The 23,973-nt window shown below is 46.9% G+C and overlaps 1 protein-coding gene across 1 annotated transcript in view; it reads right to left on the bottom strand.

Annotated features, from left to right (window-relative positions):
• PARP1 (poly(ADP-ribose) polymerase 1) overlaps nucleotides 1–23,973 on the bottom strand; it is a 52,908-nt gene that overhangs the window by 13,736 nt on the left and 15,199 nt on the right. Inside the window, exons 3-13 of the mRNA XM_023632678.2 lie at nucleotides 16,829–16,944; nucleotides 15,265–15,479; nucleotides 13,388–13,487; nucleotides 11,390–11,506; nucleotides 10,495–10,671; nucleotides 7,949–8,096; nucleotides 6,331–6,471; nucleotides 5,369–5,611; nucleotides 5,020–5,088; nucleotides 4,671–4,803; nucleotides 2,455–2,650 (exon numbers count right to left, since the gene is read on the bottom strand). Coding sequence (XP_023488446.2) covers nucleotides 2,455–2,650; nucleotides 4,671–4,803; nucleotides 5,020–5,088; nucleotides 5,369–5,611; nucleotides 6,331–6,471; nucleotides 7,949–8,096; nucleotides 10,495–10,671; nucleotides 11,390–11,506; nucleotides 13,388–13,487; nucleotides 15,265–15,479; nucleotides 16,829–16,944 — 1,655 coding nt within the window. The remainder of the gene's footprint in view (nucleotides 1–2,454; nucleotides 2,651–4,670; nucleotides 4,804–5,019; nucleotides 5,089–5,368; nucleotides 5,612–6,330; nucleotides 6,472–7,948; nucleotides 8,097–10,494; nucleotides 10,672–11,389; nucleotides 11,507–13,387; nucleotides 13,488–15,264; nucleotides 15,480–16,828; nucleotides 16,945–23,973) is intronic.

The following is a 23,973-nucleotide window of genomic DNA, read 5'->3' as shown; positions in this document are numbered from 1 at the left end:
GCACCCATCTACAAATCTTTCTCCTGCAAAATAAATGTGTATTTTTTCCCTGATTATGTAAGTTAATAGGTTTTGACAAGAATAAGGCAGGTATTTTGTTAAAACAAAATGGCCACAAAAATAGCCAAAAGACAACTGAAAACTGTTGGGTAATGTATGCAGGGAGATGGCCAAGCTACAAATAGAGGTAAGAGAGATATTAGGAAATTAGTAAGAAGTAATTTGGAATTAAAAATTGTGACCTATTTGCATAGCAAAGAAAACCATCAACAAAATGAAAAGGCAACCTACTGAATGGGAGAAAATAATTGCGAATCATATATTTAATAAGGGACTAATATCCAAAATATATAAAGAACTCATACAATCCAACAGCAAAAAAACCAAACAATGTGATTGAAAAATGGACAGAGGATTTGAATAGATATTTTTCCAAAGACATAAGGATGGCCAACAGGTACATGAAAAGATGCTCAACATCACTAATCATCAGGGAAATGCAGATCAAAACCACAATGAAATATCACCTCACACCTGTTAGAATGGCTATTTTCAAAAAGATGAGAGAGAAGTGTTGGCGAGGATGTGGAGAAAAGGGAGCCCTGTGTACTGTTGGTGGGAATGTAAACTGGTGCAGCCATGATGGAAAACCGTATGGAGGTTCCTCAAAAAATCAGAACTAGAACTATCATATGATCCAGCAATTCCACTCGTGGGTATTTATCCAATGGAAACAAAATCACTATCTTGATATCTGCACCCCCACGTTCATAGCAGCATTATTTATAACAGCCAAGACATGGAAACAACCTAAGCACCCCTAGATGGATAAAGAAAATGTGGAAAATACAGAGAACAGATTATTATTCAGCCATAAAAAAGAAGGAGATCCTGCCATTTGCAACAACATGGATGGACCCTGAGGGCATTATGCTAAGTGAGATAAGGCAGAGGAAGACAAATACCATGCAATCTCACTTACATGCAGTTCAACTTCCCTCCCGGCCTCAAAAAACAAACCCAGGAGCTCATTCACACAGAGACAGACTAGTGGTTGCCAGAGGCGAGGGGTGGGCAAAACAGGTGAAGGTGGTCAAAAGGCACCAACTGGAAGTTGGTAATAATAAGTATATAATGGTAATAATAGTAAAGTAAAAAACATACAGTAAAATAATAATTAAATATTAAGTAATTAAAAAATAATAGTAAAGTAAAATAAAAAAATAATAGTAAAGTAAAATTTAAAAAGTAAATAATAAGCCAGAGGGCTGTGATGTACAGCATGGTGACTACAGTTAATTCTGCACTGCATATTTGAAAGTTGCTAAGAGAGGAGATCTTAAAAGTTATCACAAGAAAAGAAATTTTATAACTATGTATGGTGATGGATGTTAGCTAGACTTGTGATCATTTCGCAATATATATAAATATCAAATCATTATGTTGTACACATGAAACTAATACAATGTTAAATGTCAATTATACCTCAAAATAGACCCCACCCCCCAAAACCAGTGACCTGGCAGAGCATGTCAAGTCACTATAATTCTATCTTGATGATAAACCAGGTCACACGATCCATGATGAAACACAGGTTCAGATAAGAAGCCCTATCTGAAATCCATGTGTTACTCCCAGTTCTGTTTAGGGAGAACTTGAAAGCCTTCCCCTCTTTGATGGTCTTAAAAATGCTAAAATTATTCTCATCAAGCTCTCATACTTTGGGGCCAGCCCTGTGGCTGAGCAGTTAAGTTTGCACGCTCTGCTTTGGCAGTCTGGGTTTTCGCTGGTTCAGATCCTGGATGCAGACATGGCACCACTCATGAAGCCATGCTGAGGCGGCATCCTGCATAGCAGAACCAGAAGGACCAACAACAAGAATATACAACTATGTATGGGAGGCTTCAGGGAGAAGAAAAAAAAAGATTGGCAGCAGATGTTAGCTCAGGTGTCGATCTTTAAAAAAAAAAAAGTCTCATATTTCATGGTGTGGATTTTATTCATGGAGGGTGCTAGATTGTATTAAATGCCTTTTCTGTGTCTACTAGGATGCCCATGTGACTTTTGTCCTTTATTCTACTCACACGCTATACGACACTGCTTGATTTTGATGTTGCACCAACCTTGCATTCCTGGGATAAATCCTACTCGGTCACAGTATATGAATCTTTAGATGTTGCTTGATTCAGTTCGTTAGTATTTTGTTGAAGATTTTGCATCTATATTCATAGAAATATTGGTCTTTGGTTTTCTTGTGATGTCTCTGTCTGGCTTTGGTATCGGGGTAATACTGGTCTCATATAATGACTTGGGAAGTGTTTAAGGACTGGTATTAATTCTTTACACATTTGGTAGCATTCACCAGTGACACCATGTGATCCACAGCGTGTTTTGTAAACATGGTCTCCCTTCCTTTTCTTAGAACTAGATGGGCTAAGAACAGGAAGTGCTTACCTGGCCGTAGTCAATCTCCAGAGGGTAGAACTTTTTGGGATACTTTGTGAAGTTTTTGGAGTGCCAGGCATTCCCAGTTTTCTCTTCGTATAATTTCATAAAGTGCTCAATGGCATCCTCCTTGGACGGCATCTGCTCCCGCTTGTTACTACCAATCACTGTGCCCACACGGCCCCAGGACCTGAATATCCAGTACCTGTGGGGAGAGAGGTAGAGCATCAGCTACGAATTTGCGGGTCAGCTGGTCACAGGTCAGGATGAATTTCCCTTCCCTGCCTTTGCACTTGGGCACGAAAGAACTGCAAACACCCAAAAATGATGGTGACTGACACCGAGAAACAAAAGGAACCCATATGACAATTAGGAACTTTATTTTACTTCTAAACTGAGGGTTACAGTAAGTTTAAAATAATTAAAGAACGCCCTTTCAAATCATATTGGCAAAGGCACTATAAAGAGTAACAAAGAACAGGTTAAGCTTGGATCTGGCAGCCACGCTTGAGGAGCCAATCCTGGGGCCTCTAGGCCTTTTACATAGAAACATCCAATTCCTCTCCCCAAAGAAATAACACCAAGTATCGTCTGGAAATCACATGTTCAAGGTAATGCAACCATTAATGATATACCCTAAAAATAATGACGAACTTTTGGCTCAGATCAGAGGCCGAGACGTGATGAAACTGCAGGGGTGGACAGCGGCACACAGGGTCAGCCTACAGACCCAGGCTATCATTTTTAGTTTCCATCTCAGTCTAGGCACATTCACAGGTATGGTACCCTAGGTGCCTAACTTAGGGTGCATTAATTTTTCTCAGTGGAAGTAACGTAATGCATAAGTTAAATTTTCCATCTAGTAAGTACAGATATACCAGAAACCCAAACACAAGATTTGTATGCATTTTTAAGATAAAACCAGAGTTCAAAGAAAATTTGGGGCTTCCTGCTGGTTTTCTGGGTTGCTGCCCAGAGGCATATAAATTCCTTCTCTGCTGGGTTTCCTTCCATGGAAATGTTTGTAAGACGCCATGCTGACCTAGCCTGAAAAAATTTTCTGATCCTAACAGCCCACACTACCCTTTCACTCTAAAAAACAATAAATCTAAGCCACCAGAAGACCGTACACACCCACATTCCCCATTAGAGTCTCTGTTGCTGGTGGTGGACAATTTCATTCTCACTGCCTGTCATTTAACAGTTTAAGGTCCCCTGTATATTTCTACAAAAACTGTATTCCTTCTCTTGTCCTACAATGTACATCTAGCTTTTAGGACGTATGTTTTACAAGTAAAAAACCATTTTTTGAATTTGAAATCTCTGACAAGCCTAGGTAATAAACTAAATGATATAGGGTTTATTTTTTCACAAACTTCAAGTAGCCAACCAGATACTCTGTACTCTTTTACAGTCAATTCTGATGTCCACCTTTTACATGCAAAGTCTGGTGAAAAGCTGAAGACGGGCCATTAGTGCTTCCGAACTGAGGCAGCACTGACTAGGGTTACCATTTTCACGGGGGTTTGCCTTTCAACTAGTAAAGCTTTTGGGATCTCCTGGAGTTCTAACAGGTACATTGTTTTCATTTGCTAAAAAGAAATGGTCCAGTTTAACATATGACAATAACTTTTTCCAAATGTTTTTTCACCATCAGAATTTAGTAAGAGCTCCTTCCACACACCTTTCCAGCTCCACAGCTCCCAGGCCACGCTGGCTGTACTGAGGGACCATCAGCTCTGAGGTGAAGACGACCCTGCCTGAAGGGTGTGGATGGGAGAAGCCCGCCCAGCCCCTCAGCATCCCAGAAAGAGCCCTGGCCTAGTGCACCATATTTATAATAATAATAAAAAAAGCAAACTCAAACATCTTTAGTAACTGGGGTGTTTGAAGTAACATTAAAGAGTAACGTTTAGTTCCTGCTAAACTATTTGCTTCAGAAGTTTTAAAACACAGGTAAAGGTATCAGAAAATCTAGATTCTTCTAGTGGCTACAAGAAAAGAAAGGTGGGAGAAGACGAGACATGGCATCCTGTGAGGAGGGCAGGACGGGACGCAGGAGAGCAAGGCTGTCTGGGGGGATGGCTTCTTCCCTCTCTCATTAAAGGCGTGGACCCCGTGTTTGCTGGGAGGAGACTGAATTCGCCAGGTACCGGTCTCATGAGGCTGACAGCACTGCATGAACCAGCACGCCTTGCAGACACTCTCCTGCCCCCAGGACGCACCTGCTTTCTTTGTCATCCTCCAGCAGCTGCAGCTTGTAATAGGAGTTGGTTCCTTTCACGATGTCCACCAGGCCGAGGGTGGCACTGAAGACCTTCCCACCCTTCTCCAGGACGTGTGCAGAATGTTCCAGACCTGTTGCAGAAAAAGCTCCTACAGTTTTCTCCCCCACAGAGGGGCCAGGGCGCCCAGGGAGAAGGGGGTCCCCAGGAGCGGGGCCCACAACTGCCTGGATGTGTGACCACCACCTTCGGGAGGTTCCCCACAGGAGGCGTGCACTCCCAGGACTGGGGAGGCTCCCTCCCACCCGGTCTCCTAACGAACTTGGTGAGCACAGTCCGCTCTGCTCACCAGAATCAGGATCGACAGCTGCTCCTCCTTTAAGGGTTAATTTCATTCTCTTTTCAGATTTGTTGCTTCCTTGGAAGGGAATGGAGAAACAAAAACATTAAATTAGAGTTAAGGGGAAGGTAGACGCAAGGCAAGTGAGCTGTTTCTCTTGCATCTGCACCCACCATCCTGGGCCGGGGAAAACGAATTCAGAGAGTTGTTCGCGGCAGCATTCAAGAGCCCCTTTCAGGTGCACAAAGGGCAAGGCTCCACAAGGGCAGAGACCCAGCTAGCCTGGGATAGGCCCACGACCCATAGCAGAATGGGGCCACTGGCACCCCTGGGTCTGGCCCTCCGGGTGGGGCCTCACCTTCCTCCTTGACAGGGCCCTTGCTCTTCTTGGGGAGCGCTGCCCCTGACTTCCCTCTTGGGGCCGCTACTTCCACAGGCTCCGCTTTCACCTCGGCCCCCCAGGGGGACAAGATGTGGGCTGAGAGCAACTCCTGAAGGCTCTTGGTGGAGGTGGAGACGTCCTGCAGGAAATCCTCAGACACAACGCGGAGGTTGGCCTCTTTCACTTCCTCCATCTTTTTATTCATCTTTTCCACCTCCTCTGTTCAAATCAAAAGGAAAAAAAAACCAAAACTAAACAATAAGTTTAAAACTAAACCTAAAGCTCAAATTACTAGCATCATATTTACTGAGTACTTCCAAACCTCATCACACACAGCTTTCCTTTCCCTCCAAATCTAGTGCGCATGGGCTTAACTCAACAGCCGTTTCATATCAGCCACATTCCCCCTTCTCTAAGGTGTGAGTTAGTGCCACCTTCTCCAAACCATTCCATGGAATGAGATGTCACTAGGCATTCCACAGAAAAAGGACCCTGAAGCCAAATTCACACGGGAAATGCCGTATACGATCTGTCTGGTCTCGGAGACTCACACGGCCGTCAGCATGATCAGCCTGCAAAGAAACCTCTTTACCTTCCTTTAACTCTGCATTTTCCAAACAAACTTAAGCTGTGAACTTCTATTTTGGCAGCAAACCTACCACCATCTCATGGATCAGTGCTAGGTGTGAGAACAGTCAGCTACAGCCTTAGCTGGAAACAGAAGACACGTGTGAACACACACAACATGGAGCAGCGATGCCAAGTACAAGCTGGCTTCCCTTCCTAAGAACCTCAAGGATGATGCTGATAAGAGACAGATTTGCTTGAGTGCCCTCTGTGTGTCAGACACCGTGCTCAGCACTTCACCTCACTGCATCCTCATCACAATCGTGAGAGACACAGCACTCTCTCTGTCTTACAAACAAGATTAAACTCACTTTGGGTACTGATGCACAGGGAGGCCTTGCTGGTTGTGCCTGTCAACTTTCCCCCCAGTTTCTCGATCATGGCCTTCACTTCATCCTTGTTCCGGGAGAGCTTCCCAAGAGTCAGGATCTTCATGTTGGATAACGGCTTGTCTGGGATGAAAGACAGGACCATCAGGCAGGGCGGCTCCCCAGGAAGGCTGCAGGGCCCCTGGACAGCCTCAGCACCCCGCTCCGACCAGCTTCTCCTGAGGGAAAAGTCTCTGAAGACAGATGTAAGGGGCAAGCAGGAAAGCAGAGGACAGGAAACTGCCCCTGAGAACCTGTGCTCATCCCTCGGCACAGACAGGACCAGGTGGGGCAGAAACCCCGCAATCACGCTGCTCGACCCACAGGCCAGCCTTGCCACCCGTGATCCGGGGTAGACGGGGGCTCCTGGGACTGCTCCACAGGCAGACTAGGGAGGCTGCATTTGGGCAGAGGGGACCAGGAGGCTGGGCAGTGCGATGGGACAACAAGGGGTGGGCACATGAACTCCCAATTCCTACTATTACTCTGCTCCCTCTTTACAGCTAAAAATAAACGGCAGTTCTTATGGAATACTTATTGATGAACCCCGTATTAAAAAACCAGACTCGTCAGCCACTCAAAGCTTGGGTCAGCATGGTCACACTGAGCTGAGACAACTGATGCCGGGCAGAAAGGACCCTGGCATTGCATTGTAGGTGTCCAGCCCTGACCACAGGGCAGGAAGCCCCGGGAGAGGCTGTGCCTTTGTTTGTGGCAAATGGGAATGTTGTGCTGGTTACACTTTTCTGGAACAAGATATGCTGTAGGGAGACACCCTCCAAGTGAGAGCAAACAACTGGGGACCCCGACAGACTTTCACTGAAACGGGCAGAGGTCTGCATGGGGAACAAAGTCACTCAGTTTGTGTGAATCGTAAGTGAGGGGAAAGCAGGAGGGATCCCCAGAGCAGGGGCTGACCCCGCCCGGCCCGCGACATGTGCCTGTGGACCCAGGATGCAAGCAGCGGAGTGGACTCAGGACGAACATCCACACGTCCCTCTCCGGGGTACAGAAGGAGGTCACTAACGGTCTCACGTTCAGGGACAGACCTTCATCCTCCACCCGTCAAACTGTGGCCCTAACCATTAGCCTATTCCATGTGTCTGAGTAAACAAAGCGGTGGGTTTCTCCTGCCAGAAAAACACAAACTGACCTGTCTTCGTTGGCATGGAGCATTTCCCACCACTACGGATCAGTAACTCCTTGTGCTGACAACACACACAGCAGGTCTCCGCTGGTATGCAACAGAGACCCAGGCAACACAGCAGGATGAGGATGACTGATGGGTACAGGGCTGCCTGGAAGCAGGGGAGCAAGACCTGGAAAGATGCTCCGTGGTGCAAAGTCGGGCAGGATATTCTGAACGCCACTCCAGGCAAGGCTGCCTACCTGGCTTTCTTAGGGGCCCCCCTCCCAGACCTCCTCCTCCTGCTGCCGGAGGGGAGAAGCAGGGCAGGGCTTCCCCATCAGATCCACAGACAGAGAATCCAGAAGGACACCCTCTTCCCCGCAAGATCAGGGCCCCAGCCCACGCCGCCTGCAGCCAGCCCTGCAGCTGTACCTGGCAGAGCAGAGGCGTTCACAGTGGCGGGTGCTGAGACCGCGGAGGGCGGGGGTGCTGCTGCCGCTGAGGCGCTGGTCTCTGGGGGGAATATCCGGTCCTGCTTTTTGATCTTCAGTTTCTTGAGGTAAGAGATTTCTCGGAATTCCTAAAGAAATCCAGTTTTAGTTAAGAAATCAGTTCTCCCTTGAAAGAACCACCCAATAGAGCAAAGAGGATTTGGCTTATCCAGATTAATCAAGATTAACATAAATAGGAAAATGTCAAGTTTCTAATATGAAATATAGTATTACTGTTGGTGAAGTACTTACTTCTAGAGGATCTACACTTAAAATACAGCTGGGACTGCAGATGCTTTAAGAGAAAAATATTTTCCTTTTTAAAAAAAGATCAGTTGACAATCTGGTTCTCAACCACTGCTGGAACCCGACCACGGCCTCCAGGCCTCATTCTCGAGTCGTTCCCGCCTAGAGTCAACAGGCCTCTCTGGGGTCACATGTCCCTCCTGTGACCAAAAGCCAAGACTGCACACTCTGGGAGAGAGATTACCACCTGAGAGGAAAGAGGGTAATTCTCTTCCCTCCCTAGAAGGGAACAGGGATGCAGACAGCCCAGCAACAGGCAGTGTTCTATTCACATCTACTGCCAGCACAGTCCATCTCACCCCAGGTGATTACAAGGGGCCTCGCTCTAAGCGTCTCCCAACACATGTCAAATACATGCAGTTCAGGAGTACCATGGGTTCTACGCTAAGTCTTCATCCAATCAAGAAAGAGCCTGCCCCTGTTCCACCCACATCCAGTGAATGCCCGCTGGATAAAGAAGCGACAGATTGTTTCCAACATACGCTGAGCATCCGACATGCCACATATCACAGTGAGGTTGGACAGACAGGTTCCGCCCTTGAGAAAGCAGCTCGGTCTTGACCGAGAGTCAGATATATGAAGGCAAACTTGAACACAGGACCAAGTCTACACCAGAGAGATGCCAGGGTGATGCAAGGCTGAGAAGGCTGGGAGGGCTCCTCGGAGGGAGCGACCTGCTGAGTTGGCTAGGAGCCGAAAAAGCAGGGGGCCATGGAAGCAAAGGCATGTGACTGACATATCGTGGTGTGCTGGGAACCCTAGTAGTTAGCTCCCTATTGCTGAGACTGTAAAAAATTAGATGGGGGGCGGAGTGTGGGTGTGCGTGCATGCGCGTGCAGAGGTGCTATGAGTGGTCTGTGAGAAAAAGGGTGGCAGAGGGGCTGCAGAAGGCCGACAGAGCCAGCTCTTAGAGCGTTTTGGGGGGATTCAAGCTAAGGAGCTGACTTCAATTTTGGGGGCCACAACCCTGGGGGCAGCAGTCACTACAGGGGGTCTGTGAATCCATGAACTCGCACTGGCAGCAAGCATGCTGTTGACCTGAAAAAATGTCTTGCACGTGCAGATACCCTTTTAAAATAACCCTTAAAAAAATAGATAGATACTGTGCAACTGATACATAAAACACAAAACAGTCCATATTACTTATCATCTTACTATTTTCTTAAAGATAGTAAAAAGGCAGACAGATCCACAAATGGGTGTGAAACATTTGCACACTCATAAAAACTGGGAAAACGTTTCTGTAGGAGATGGGGACTCACGGGAAGATTTTAAGGGTGGGGGAACTGACAAGTTCAGATCTGTTCCAGGGCGATCATTCACACAGAGAGAAGGCCTGGGAGGGAGCAGGGAGTGTGATGATCATAGTGAACAGAGGCAGGAAGAGACACACAAGCCAGGGCAAGAAGGCCAGCGGAAAAACGTTCCATTCCAGACGCTGCTGAGCAAGTGGTGCCAAGTGGCACTTACGCAGCAGTTACTGAGTGCTTCCTACAGGCCACTGTTCCAAATGTTTAACCCCCAGGAGTAAGCACGGGGGTAACTGGATGGAGATCAAACCCCAAATCCCAGTGAGCAGCCGACTGCAACGCCCGCTTACACCAGGCGCCAGCTGGGCTGAGTCTGAGGGCGCCGGCGGACTCAGCAGTCAGCTGCCACCAGCACGGCTCCAAATGAGGGTCCCCCATTGAATTCTGAGAATTTAATAGGTAGTTCCATTAAAAAAGGGAAAAAGACCGAGATCAACAGGAGATACATGAACTCTGGGCCCACCTACCAGTCTGGCACTAAGATGAGGAAATATCCTTAAGAAAAACTCTCCTGTTATAAAGACAGGAATTATCATCCGTTTATTCCCCATTATGTCCCTTGTGCCTAGAACAGTGCCTGGCACAGAGCAGGCACTTAGCAAACAAATAAAAATAGCCCATGGTTTTTGCAGGCAAGGGGATTTCACACCAACTGGACAGACCTGTGCTCCAGTTAGGAGAGCTGTGGTCTCCAGTGGTGTAGTCTGCAAATGCACGGGCCCAACATTGTAACTTTATATTCTGATGCTGAGGACGGGAGTCTGAGGAACACTGCGCTGCAGCCATGGTGACCTGGAGTGTGGACAAGCCCAGAAGGTGGGACGATGTTTTTTGCTAAGATCCCAGGATGTCCTTCACCATGACCCCTTACCTTTGGGGTGACCCATTCCTTCCGGTTGGGTGTCTGTGTCTTGACCATACACTTGGTCCAGGCAGTGACGTCCCCAGTGCAGTAATACGCATCGCTCTTGAAGACCAGCTGGCCTGAGCATTCCTCGCAAGGAAGGAGGGCACCAAACACCATGCCATCAGCCACGCGGTCCAAGATCTGAAGCCAGCGAAGAGTCAGTCAGAGGGGGAAGGAGCTGCTACAGAGAGGGACGTTTACCAACATGGGACGAAGAATCTGCACAGCCTTCGCTCACTATAAACGCAGAGACCTCACCCCAAGGCCTCTGACATCCCGGGGCAGCTGGTTTACAGCTGGGGCTTGGATGTTTGTACTCTGAGAGACCGTACTTCCATGAGTGGTGTCCCTGCAGCTCCCCCTTCTCCAGTGACTTGGAGATAAAAGCAGAGTCCGGAGGATCCACTGTTTCTGCACAAGGAGCAGTGCAACCTCTCCTACAGAGCAACGCAGGAGGAAGGGGCAGGATGCCAGCACCCTACCTCCCACGAGGGGTCTCTACTCCCTTGCAGCCCTCGGGCAGTTCGGGAAGAAGGCGGAAGAGAATTCCTCGGGCCGAAGTATGTGGCATGGACACCCACGGCAAATAGATAGCCCATCTCAGTCCTCACCAAAACTCTAAACCCAGGGTTAACACGTGGAGGACGTCTGGAAGGGCCCGTGAGAGCCTGTCCGGTCCTGTCCCTGGGAAATGGTGACCATGATGGTGATGACCATGCAACATGAACATTGAGTTTTCACCCCTGCCGATTAAAACCAGCAGCTGTGCAATCGGAAGGGTTCCCACACTCCGTTAGGACAGTCCGGCCACCACGAGCTGGCTGCCGCACGCGTCTCACTTAACACAAAGGCAGCTCACCGCTGACTCCCCGGATGGCACTTGCTGCTTGTTGAAGATGAGCAGCTCTTTCAGGTCGTTGGTTGAACACGCTTTCTTTAGCTCGTCCTTGATGTTCCAGATCAGGTCATTCTGGGCCTATGGATGAGACCCAGCAGCTGAGACACCAGCTCTTTTCAAAGGAAGAAACCCAACCGGAGAAGACTCCAGTCCGCTTTGCTCAGCCTCCCACCACGTCCTTGCGGGTTAGCTGAGCTGCTCCCACTAAGCTGGTCTTATCAACAGGGAAGTGTACGCCCCACCGCCCTCCTGCAGATATCAATGGCATGTGGCCACTTGGAGAACACCGTGGAAGATGGGGAGGAGACCATGCAGGGGAACGGTAAGGCTGGAGCTGGGCCACCAGGGTCCCTGGAAGCCATCCCTCAGTAACAAACACCAGGAGACGCAGGAAGGAGCCTGGAAGCACCAGGTCCATCCGGCCCCATGTCCGGCCCTAAGGGAGGTGGGGCGCGGCTGTTCTCCACTAGCCTGAAATCAAGGGGCACAACTCCCAAACACTGCTCATCTCCTGAGGAGTGGACGACACTCAGTATCACGCAGAACTGACTGAAGCTCTTCTGCAAAGGGAGCTGTAAATCTCTAAGGTAACGTTTATGCAGAGCCTAGTCTTCAGGTGACCTTTTCACGTCATGCCATTTACTCTCACAACACTTTGCTGAGGGAGGCACCAGCCTCCTGGGGTTAGAGCTGGGGTCAGGGTGAGCGCCCTCCCTCTCCAGGGTGGTGACCTGGCCTCGGAGCCCAGCTCTGCAAAACACAGATGAAAATGCCAGCCCTCCGGGCCCACGGGTCTCTATCAGCACCAAGTGAGGAGGATTTGAACTGACAAAGCTGCCCCCCACACACTCATGCCTCTTTCCCAGCTTCACTGTGAGGGCTCTCAGTCACCCCCCCTCCCTGTAGCACCGTGTGCTGGGCCACCAGTTATGGAGACAAGGGGGCACAAGGAAAAAGTCTGAAAGCACAAGTTTAAAAGAAAGAAGCAGAACTACTTCACCCACGTGACCAAGGATGGGAAGCCAGAGGGAAGAGACGCGCTAGGGTGGGCATGCTGTGGGAGCCTTTCAATTTGCTGACTTTACCTCTGACAACACTGGAGACAGAGAACACCAAACCCAAACGCAAAACAGCACCACAGCTCCCCTGCAGCCAGATCTGGTGCACAGCAGACACATTTTTTTTTTTTTTTACTGAAGGACAATCACACCAAATTTGTGATTCTTATCAAGCAACTGGAACCAGATCAGAAATCGCTTCCAATTTTTTCACCGCTGGCAAAAAACTGGGCAGATGGCTCATGGAAACCACGTTCCCAAGAAGAGACTGACTGTTCTCCCTGGGTTTCCCAAACATCCAGCATTTTCTGATTAATAATTTTTAATCTGCTTCAATGCACGTATAACCAATACAGTGATGACTCGCTGGGCAATGAGGACTGATTTCATGGTGGTTTTCTCCTCTTTGACTATAGGCATTCTACTCCTTTTTTCCTAAAAAGAGATCTTCATTTAAAAAAACCACGGAATAACTTTGCCTCTTCAAGCCATTTGTCTATTGTAAGAACCTCTGGCTTCCTTGAATTTAATAATCAGTTTCCAAAGTTTGCAAGCGACCCCACAGGTGCAGGGTGCAGAGGGACGTTTCGTGTGGCCAAAGTACGAGCCTACCACCTGAGGGGGAGGCTGCCGAGTGGGAACGGATGGCTTAGCTCCCGCCGGAGCATGGCCGCTGGTCTGGCACCTAGAGCCTAATGTGGATCCTCCCTCAAGAAAGAACTGTTTCTTTTGGAAGAGGGAAGAAAATCTGGGGAAAAAGCCATGCTACTTAAAACAACTATCAACTTGGGAATTCTTAAAGGTCTTAGTGAGTGGGACGCACGCACCTCCTTGAACTTTCTTCTTAGAATGAGGAAGAGAATGGAGATAGAGCAGTGAGAGGAGACAGCTCAGAACTCACCTTGAGGGCCTTTTCCAGCTTACTGTCCTTGTCCTTCTCTTTCTTAGATTTCTTCTTGGCCACTTCGTCTACTCCATCCACCTCATCGCCTTTTCTCTTTCTGAAAGAGACACAGGAAATAAGAGAAAGAAACAGAGCCACTAAAACTCTGAAACCCAGTGACTCGGGTGTCACAGCATCTGAACGTCACTGAACTCCTCTCTGCCAGGTCCTGTTCACACCCGCTTTTCTCTCAGTGCTCCCAGGAGCTCGCTGTCTGCTCACGCAGGATTTACAACTGACTTCAGAAGACACTCTGCTGCCAAGGAGCAGGGTTAGAAGTTGCTCCAGGGCCTTGGAACAGCCCAGTACAGGATTCAGGGCTCAGGCCCCATCTGATGTCAAAGACCCCACGTACCTCTTGGCAACAACGAGACGGCCCGGAAGGTTCTGGGAGGGACTGTGCTAGAGATAAGCTCATAGCTGAGGGGCTGGATGGCAGGAAGACAAAGCACACTGCCAGGAGCCGAGCTCTTCAAGCCAAACGGCTTGGCCTCTACGGCCAAGAGTCTGTTCTCACAGGTTGAGCTGCGCTGCTAGTTAGAGCCCAATGAAGAACTGATGGTCCAGGCACTGTCAACAGTCTGCAACACGGCCGACCAAGTTCAGCAGCATCTTGCCTGACTTGAGGGAGCGCACTGAGGGTCATCAGGAGCCAATAAAGACAGGGCAGGACAGCCATGGTGGTTAAGACCCAATTTCGGCTGTCACACAGACCTGAGATTCAAACCCTTGAATTCTTCCTCATCGATAAAACAGGAGAAAGAATACCATCTACCTTACAGGACTGTGGTGATGGTTAAATAAAACATCCCACACACAGTGCTTGGCACAGTGCCTGGCACGCCAAAAGTGCACAGTCAGTTCAGGCTGTTGTCGTGGCATAAACGTGAGCGCACGTGTTCCCACACCTACATCACGTGCTGTGATGCCCTGAGAACTTTTTAATTCATGGGCCCGATTTTCTAGTTTTCTTACACGTTCTAGAACCACAAGTGCTGTGCAAGGAACTTGTGTGTTAGGAACTGAAATAAAGCCTGAAGGCTGCGTGAGGGGGGTCAGGGTCACCCTGATCCTAACACGCCCCACAGTCACTGTCTCAAGAGCAGGGTGCACCCCACAGCCCTACCACGATGCCTTGGGTGTGCTGGTGACCAAGCAACCATAGACTGGGGCCGAGCGACCAGCAGAAGGAAAACAGGAAAGAGTAAGTGTCCACGGACTCAAGAGAGTTACTCACAGGTCGTGCCATCCTAACTGTTAAGACCATATGGAACCCGTACCATCCTGAACTCTAAAGCAAGGAAATTCCTATCGATGGCCAGGGCCCCCTTGCCCCCTGCCCCTAACAGTAGTCACGATGCTCTCAGCACTGTTCTCAGAGAGACCCAGACACAAAGGGACACACTCACACATGAGGATGCCGTGGGGATGTGACAGCGTGTCACAAAGGGGTCAGAGGAAACCTGGTGGCTTTCCTAGGCAAGGGGACTACACAGACAGGGCAGGAGTGTCTCTCAATGTCTGAAAGGCTATCGTGGGCAAGTTGGCCCCGCTCGTTCTGCCTGTCCCTGGGGATCAGAGGTGGAAGGGGGCACAGACCCCAGGAGCTGCAGGAAGGGACACTGGGAGTTCCCTCCAGCCCTTCCCCACTGTCCTCCACTCCCACAGCTGGGGGAGGGCAGAGCTGTGTGGCCACCGTCACCCAGTCCACATCCCCTGGCTTTCTGACGGTCAGCACGGGCAAACACAGGAGTGGTGTGCAATCTGTGGGGTCTCGGGCCTCCAACAAGCCTGTCACTGAGCCACGATGGTGCCTCCCACGGCCCCCCACGCACCCTTCAGTCTTGACTCCCGGGAGCTGCTTCTTCAGGGCTTCTTTATCCTCCGGAGACAGGAGGCTGAAGCCCTTGAGCTGGCTCGCGCTGTACTCGGGCCGGAACCCCAGCTCCTCCCGGTTCTTCACGAAGCAGTTTGGGTGGTACCAGCGGTCGATCATGCCCAGCTGGGGCTTCTCTGGGTCCAGCATCTTCTTGGACAGGCGCATCTGGCCCTGCAGGAAAAACCACATGTGGTACCGGGAGACAGAGAAGGAAGGATGGTGAAACATCAGGGGCCCAGGGGGCAACAGGAGCCAGCTGGTGCTCCAGCCAGTCATGCTCCAGCCAGCGAGGGGCCTCAGGTCCAGGCCAAGGGCAATGTGAGGGCAGCTGGGAGGTTTTGGCTCTTTTATGCCAACAAGGGTTGTATGTTATCCTCAGGCCTCAGCACCCCCATTTAAAATGGGGTCAATTCCAATCAGCTACGTACATATACCCACCTGCCTGGGCAGGTGAGGAAGCAGTAACATTTCCCCGAGAGGTTCTGCTGACCTGGAGCAGGGATAAGAACACCTCCTACTACAGCGCGCCAGGCGGAGCTGGGGCCTACAACAGCAGCTGGGTGCCACACTGCAGGCCCCCAACTCCACAGGGATTTTCTGCAATCCCCTCTACCCGCTAGACTCCAGTCTCTTAACCTATGAAGACCGCCAAAGAAGCGGTAAAAAGCCCCTAAGCTAGAACCTTGTCCTGCCATCCTGCCCAGGCTGACAATTTCCAGGCCCACAGACGAGTGGTCATTCCTGTGAGCCCCAGATCTGGAAAACTCAGCCCAAGGGGCGCCGACACTAACTATCGCCTTCAGGCCAAGCCACACTCAACAGCACACAGCTTCTGGCAATCCCCTCAGAACCCTAGCTTTCACCTCAAATTTTTGGGGGCTGACGGTAGCTGGAGAAGATCTAGCAATTTCATGTTTTTCCTTTGGAGACACCTGGCGGCTCACCTTGATTTCCTGTACAATACTTGGAGGAGGTAGAAATCTTCAATCGATGCCTTAAACTAATCAGTTAGAAGGTTACGTGAGATGAGAAGGGTGACAAGGCTGGAGGGCACAGGCTTACCCTTCCATCTGCATCCCACAGATGTTCAAGGACTATAATCAGTAGGAAAGGCTGGATAATGAAGTTCCTGACTCAACAGAAGAAACCTGGGGGCTCACAGCTGGGAACACACCCACTCCTTAAACTTAATCCCACCACAAGTCAGACCAATAGCCTTCCCCCAGCCACAGCTGAGTCCAGAAGAGACCCCCCCGTGTATATGCTTCCAGATTCTCTCAGGTCCCCTAAGAGGGACATAGCACATACACAAGGCCTGGACCGTGAGTAATCAGGGCCAGACCTGTCTAGAAGAAAGGTCATTGTCACCTCCCGTCTCTACTAAGATCTTCACTGTATTTTTAACCACGGGTGTTGAGTTAGCACCTAGAGCCCCTGATTTTTCTTTTCTCTCGAGATACCCAATGACACCCACCGCGAGAAGTCCAGAAAGCCAGGGGTCAGAACTCCCAAGCTCTCACCTTTTCTATCTTCTCCATGCAGCCCTTGCACGTGCTCCTGTTGGACTTGGCGTACTCAGCCGCAAAGTCGCCCAGCGTCTTCTCCGCCTTGCTGCCAGACCCACCTTGGCCTTTGCCTTAAGAATCAAACACAGCAATGCTCATCTCGACAGCCTCAGTGTCGCTCCAGAGTCCTGTCCTTGTCCCCCCCAGCCCGGGCTCTTCTGCTAGGACGACCTTGTGTTTTGGGCGACCACACTTGGTTCATCTCCTTCACACCTGTTCCTAACCACCGTGGTGGGTTAAGAGAGCTTCTTTAATGACAGTAAAATAAAGCCCTCTCTCTGACAGGCTCTCAGAAACAGCAGCATGCTAGCTGGTGGCCGCCTCACCTCCCACCTTCTCTGCATTTCCTCTGGAGCCCCTCCCTCACTTTGGAAAGTACTTACCAAGTGCCTCCCAGGAAAGCCTTGAGCCATACTAAACTCTAACTCCGCCTTCTAATTTCCATTATACATTTACATATCAAAGTTAAACACTGAATTACAGGGAGTATCTTGATACAGAAACAGACACAAGCATATGTAAGAATTAAATACACAGTAAAGCTGGCATTTCTCATCAGTGAGGAAAGGCTGAATCATTCAGTCAAGAGTCTTGGGAACAAGGGGCCAAGTATCTGGGAGGAAAACTAGATTCTTTTCTTATAATAAATAAACTCCGAGACTGTCTCTCTCCTGAGATCAGGAACGCCGTGTCCTCTCTCACTACTTGTAGTCAGCACTGCACTGGAGGCTCTAATAAGCGCACCGAGGCGAGAAAAAGAAAGAAAAGGTTTCAGTTTAGGAACGAACAAAGAAAGCCATCTCTATTTGCAGAGGACATGACTGCACATCCAGGATAGCCTCGGGAATCTACAAAAAGCTACGAGCTCTGGTAAGTGAATTTAGCAAATTCGCAGAGCACAAGGTCAATACACAAAAAACATTTCTATGGACACTAGTCTCCCCCCGGCCCCCAGTGGAGGCCTGAAATCATGGATAGGGCCAAACGCTATATACATTATGTTTTTCCTATACATACGCACCTATATAAAACCTAATTTATAAATTAGGCACGGTAAGAGGTTAACAACAACTGCTAATAAACTAGAACAATTAAGAGACTGTAATTAAAGTTAGGTGATGTGGTGTCTCTCAAAATATCTTACTGCTCTGCACTCACCCTTCTTGTGATTTGTGAGACAACACAATGCCTACGTGCTGGCATGAAGTGAGGGGACGACGCAGGCACTGTGACGTGGTATTAGGCTACTACTGACTTTCTATCGACAAGTCAGAAGGAGGATCACAGAAGCATGGTGATGTCAATGGCCGCTATCCAACAAAGGGATGATTTTGTCCTGGGTGGGATGGAGCGGGATGGCACGAGATTGCATCATGCTATTCAGAATGGCATGCAATTTAAAACTGAAGAGTTCTCTACTTCTGGAATTTTCCATTTAATATTTTCAGACTGCAGTTGACCACGGGTAACTGAAAACCGTGGAAAGCCAAACTGCGGACAAGGTGGGACTACTATACTAGCAATAAAAATATTAGAAAAGGAAATTAAAACACACTACTATTCAATTAGAATTAAAACACATAAAATACTTAAGAGAGAAATTTAAGAAGACCCCCACACTGAAAACTATAAGACTTTGCTAAAATTAAAGAAGACCCAAATAAATGGAGAGACTGGAAGACTCAATTTGTTGACATGTCAATTATCCCCAATTTGATCCACAGATTCAGTATGATGCAATCAAAATCCTAGCAAGCTTTTTTGGAGAAGAAATTGACAAGTTTACCACAAAACTTATAAGATACTATAAAGGACTTAGGTAAAAACAATATTGAAAAAGGACAAAGTTGGAGGAACGACACTACGTGACTCATGACTGACTCTAAAGTTATAGGAACTAAGACAGTGGGGTGTTAGACAGACAAATCAATGGAACCAAACATCGTCCAGACGCAGACCTACAGTTACACAGTCAACTGCTGTTGGCAAAGAAGCCAAAGTCTTTTCAACGAACGGGGCTAGAAAAGAAAGGTCTCCACCTCAAAAACACAGAAAACAACCCCTTCCTCACACTTAACACAAAAGTTAATTTAAGACAGATAAGACGCCTAAAAATCAAAGCTAAAACTACAAGACTTCTAGAAGAAAACAAAGGAGTACATCCTCATGATCTTAGAGGAGGCCAAGATTTCTTAGGAGACAGAAAGCATTTAGCAAAAAAGACAAAAACAAAAACAAAAACAAAAACAAAAACCCAACAAATTAGACTTCATCAAAACGAAAAACTACTGCTCTTCAAAAAAAAAAAAATCAGTAATTAAAACTACAAGCCGCAGACTGGGAAAAGGAATTTACATTATTTATATTTCATAAAGGACATGCATCTAGAATATTCTAAGGATACCTAGAGCTCAGTAATAAACAGACAAATGCAAATTAAAACCACAAGAAGATATCAGTACACACCTAACGGAATGGCTACTATTAAAAAGAGTGACCAAGGGGGCCCGGTCCCGTGGTGTAGTGGTTAAGTTCGTGTGCTCCACTTCAGCGACCCGAGGTTCAACAGTTCAGATCCTGGGTGGGGACCTACGTGCTGCTTGTCAAGCCATGCTGTGACAGGTGTTCCACATGTAAGGTAGAAGAAGATGGGCACAGACATCAGCTCGGCGACAATCTTCCTCAGCAAAAAAGAGGAGGATTGGTGGCAGATGTTAGCTCAGGGCTAATCTTCCTCAAAAACGAAACAAAACCAAAACCAAAACAAAACAATAGAATGACTATACCAAGTGCTGGCAAGGCTATGGGGGAACTGAAACTCTCATACACCTTTGGTGGGAATGTAAAATGGTACAGCCACTTTGGAAAGATTTGGCAGTTTCATTAAAAAGCTGAACAGACACGGACTACATGATCTGTCACTCCATTCTTAGATAGTTACCCAAGAGAACCCAAAGCACAGGTCTATATAGAGACTTGCACATAAATGTATTTGTTAATATCCCCAAACTGGCAACAACCCAAAAGTTACCAACAGGAGACTAGATAAACAAACTGAAATATTCAAAGGACTACCCCACAGCAATAAAAAAGAACTGACAACACAGAACACAACCTGGATGAGTCTCCAGACATGGTGCTTATGAGGGAACTACAGACTATTCCTTTTTTTTTTGAAATTCTAAATCACACAAAATTAATCAATGGGAGGTAGAAACTGGAACAGTGGTGACCTGGGTGGGGAACGATGGCTGGGAAAGGGCCAAAGGGAACTTCCTGGGGCGACAGAAATGCTCTATAACTTGTCAGGGTGTACGTTAGACGTGTACATGCGTTTGTCAAAACTCATGGAACGGTATACTTAAAGTTTGTGCATATAACTGTATGCAAATTATTTAAAAAATTCCAGATGAAAGATTTTAAAATACCAAAAACAGACAGTATAAATGAGAAGACTACAGAACCTCTAGTCAGTGAAGCTTCCATGTGACAAAACATACCATAAACAAATATAAAAGAAAAATGTCAAACTGGGAAAAATATTTGCAAAGATGACAAAGAATTAGCATCTTTCACATTTCATTAAGAAAAAGACAAAATACCCCAAAAGGAAAATGAGGCAAGGACACACACAACTATCAAAGTAATACAGATGACTAATAGACACCCAACAAAATGTTCCACCTCACTAGGAGCAAAACTAAAAGGAATACAAACACTTAGGAATGACATGAAAGTGGAGAAAGGGGTATATTACACATTGTTGGTACAGGAATAACTGACGTGACCTTTCTGAAAGGCAATTTGACACACACACAGAAGGCCTTAAAACAGCTCACCTCCTTGACCATTAATTCCACTTCTTGGAATCAAGGAAATAACTGGACAGGTGCCCGGGAGGTACAAGAAGTTTGCAGGAGCTTCATCAGTAATATAGCTAAGTGGTTGAAAGTCCAGGCTCAAAAGGAACACAGTGTGGATTTGAATCCTGGCTCATTTACCACCACTATGACCTTGGCCCAGTTCCCCAACCTCTCAGTGCCTCAGTTCCTCATCTGTACAAACTGATAAAGGGCTGGAAGAATTCGACGAAATTAACACGTCAAATGCTTCAGTGATGCACAAAATTTAGCAAGACCTCAATAAATGAATACTACATACCTTTAAAATATGATGGAAATGCATATCTTTTAACACGCAGAGAGTAAATATTAAGCTGTAAAGTATAACACACAGGCAAACATCACTAATCATTGGGGAAATGCAAATCAAAACCACAATGAGATACTACTTGACACCATTAAGATGGGTATTATAAAAAAACAAACAAAAAACCCAAACAACAACAAACAAACAAACAAAATCCAGAAAACAAAAGTGTTGGTGAGGACGTGGAGAAATCGGAACCCTGTGTGTTGCTGGTGGGGATATAAATGGTGCAGCTGCTGTGGAAAACAGTATGGTGGTTACACACACAAAAAAATTAAACACAGAATTACTATACAATGCAGCAACTCCACTTCCGGGAATACATAAGAGAAGAGAAAGCAGGGTCTGGAACAGATAGCTGCACACCAATGTTCAGAGGAGCGTTATTCACAACTGCCGTAAGGTAGAAACCACCCAAATGTCCATCGATGGATGAATAAACAAACAAAATACAGTATATCCATACGAGGGATAAAGCCTCAAAAAGGAAATTCTGACATGTGCTACAACATGGATGAACCTTGAAAACACTACACTGAGTGAAATAAGTCAGACACAAAAAAGCACATACTATATGATTCCACATACATGAGGTACCTGGCGTAGTCATAACCATAGAGACAGAAATAACAGTGGTTACCAGGGACCGGGGGAAGAGAAATGGGGAGTTATCGTGTAATGTGCATAGAGTCTCAGTTTGGGAAGATGAAAAGGTTCTAGAGATGGACGGTGGTGATGGTTGCACAGCAAAGTGAATCTATTTAATACTATTAAAATGTACACTTAAAAATGGTTAAGAAGTTAAATATTGTGTTCTGTATATCCGACCACAGAAAAAGTGACTGAGCTTTTAAAAAAAGTAATACTAAGGGTAAGATCCCATTTCTGCAGGAAAGAAAAAACATAATAAACACACACAAATCACTATCTGAATAGAAAATTTTCTAGGGAGACACCCCACAATGTCAATGATAGTTGTCTCTGAATCACAGGATCTGGGATGACTTAAACTTTCTGAATGTCTAAATACATTGTTAGGCTCTTTGGACGAAAAATCTCTGGAAAATTAGTAGGTAGGATCTTAACTATGATTTATGATGGTTTCACAGAAGAAATGCATTTACAGCAAAATTACTATGCCTTTTCATATTATAAAAATCATATAATTTGAGACATATAAATTATAACTAGATATAACATATCTAAGTCCCTTAACAGATAACTTCCACTGTACTGAACACAAAAGAGAAAACAACCACAGACCAAGAAAAATTTCTGTTACATCTGTTCTCTGCTAAAACTGACATACTGTCTCTCCACACCCTTTCTTGGCAAATTTACTATTATCTTTATTCACAATTCTGAGCTGTGTCACTGATCTCTCAGTTTCCAGCAGATCAGAAGCAACTGGAGACAAACATACTGACAGTTGCAAGAGGGACAGAGAAAACAGTTGGGCACAGGCACGAACAGCTCCGTGGGCAAGGACGGCTGGCATTCCCATCCACTAGAGTCACAAGCACAGGCGAAACGGGGTCAGTTTAGGAAGCAGAGAAATGAGAACGCAGTCTCGGAAGATCTTCAAAAAGTGATGAAAAATTGACTCTTTAAAATTTAAAAAAATCCCAACAGGTTAAGTTTGTGGTCTCAACAACCTGACTATAAAGTTTACATAGAGACAAAAGACCCAGAACACACAACGGCGTTGAAAGGGAAGAACAGTCAGAAGACTGACACTACCTGGCTTTAACACTTCCTGTAAAGCTGCAGTAACGAAGACAGCGTAGTTCTGGCGAACTAGACAAAGTGATGCACAGGCCAGAGCAGAGCCCAGAAACACACCCACGCAAGTAACGGTGAACTGACGTCTGACAAAGGAGCAAACGCAATACAATGGAGCAAAGACAGCCCTTTTAGCAGGCGGTGCGGGAACAACGGGATACCTGCATTCAAAATAATTAATCCAGACACAGACTTTATACTCTTCACAAAGATTAACTCAAATGGATCACAGCCTGAAATGTAAAACACAAAGCTATAAAACTCCTCAAATGTGACAGAGGAGGAAATCTAAACGGCCTTGTGCATGGCGAGGACTTTTTAGATACACCAGCAAAGACACAATCCATGAAAGAAACAACGGTTAAGCTGGACTTTATCATTAAAATTGAGAACTTCTGCTCTGTAAAAGACAGTGTCAAGAGAATAAGAAAGAAGTCAAGCCAGGCTGCGAGAAAATATTTGCAAAAGACATATCTGAAAAAGGACTGCTTGGGGCTGGCCCCGTGGCCGAGTGATTAAGTTCTCGCACTCCACTGCAGGCGGCCCAGAGTTTCGTTGGTTCGAATCCTGGGCGTGGACATGGCGCTGCTCATCAAACCACGCTGAGGCAGCGTCCCACATGCCACAACTTGAAGGACCCACAATGAAGAATATACAACTATGTACCTGGGGGCTTTGGGGAAAAAAAGGAAAAAAATAAAATCTTGAAAAAAAAAGGACTGCTATCCAAAATATACAAAGAATTCTTAAAACTCAACAACAAGAAAATGAACGAAAAATAAGCATAATTTCTGAACAGACTTCTCAGCAAAGAAGATACACAGACGGCAAATAAGCACAGGAAAAGATACTCAACATTATACGGCATCAGGGAACTGCAAATTAAAACAATAACAAAATACCACTACACACCTATGTGAACGACCAAAATCTAAAACACTGAGACCACCAGAGGTTCCGGCAAGGACCTGGAGCCACAGGAACTCTCATCGCCGGTGGGAATGCAAAATGGTACACTCACTTTGGAAGACACTTTGGCGGTTTCTTACCAAACTAAACACACTCTTCCCATACAATCCAGCAAGCAGGCTCCTTGGTATTCACCCAAA

Source organism: Equus caballus, chromosome 30 (genome assembly GCF_041296265.1).
Source record: "Equus caballus isolate H_3958 breed thoroughbred chromosome 30, TB-T2T, whole genome shotgun sequence".
In the NCBI taxonomy this organism is placed as follows: Eukaryota; Metazoa; Chordata; class Mammalia; order Perissodactyla; family Equidae; genus Equus; species Equus caballus.
The sequence above is the reverse complement of the archived record's forward strand: the minus strand, read 5'-3'. Positions and strand labels throughout refer to the sequence as shown.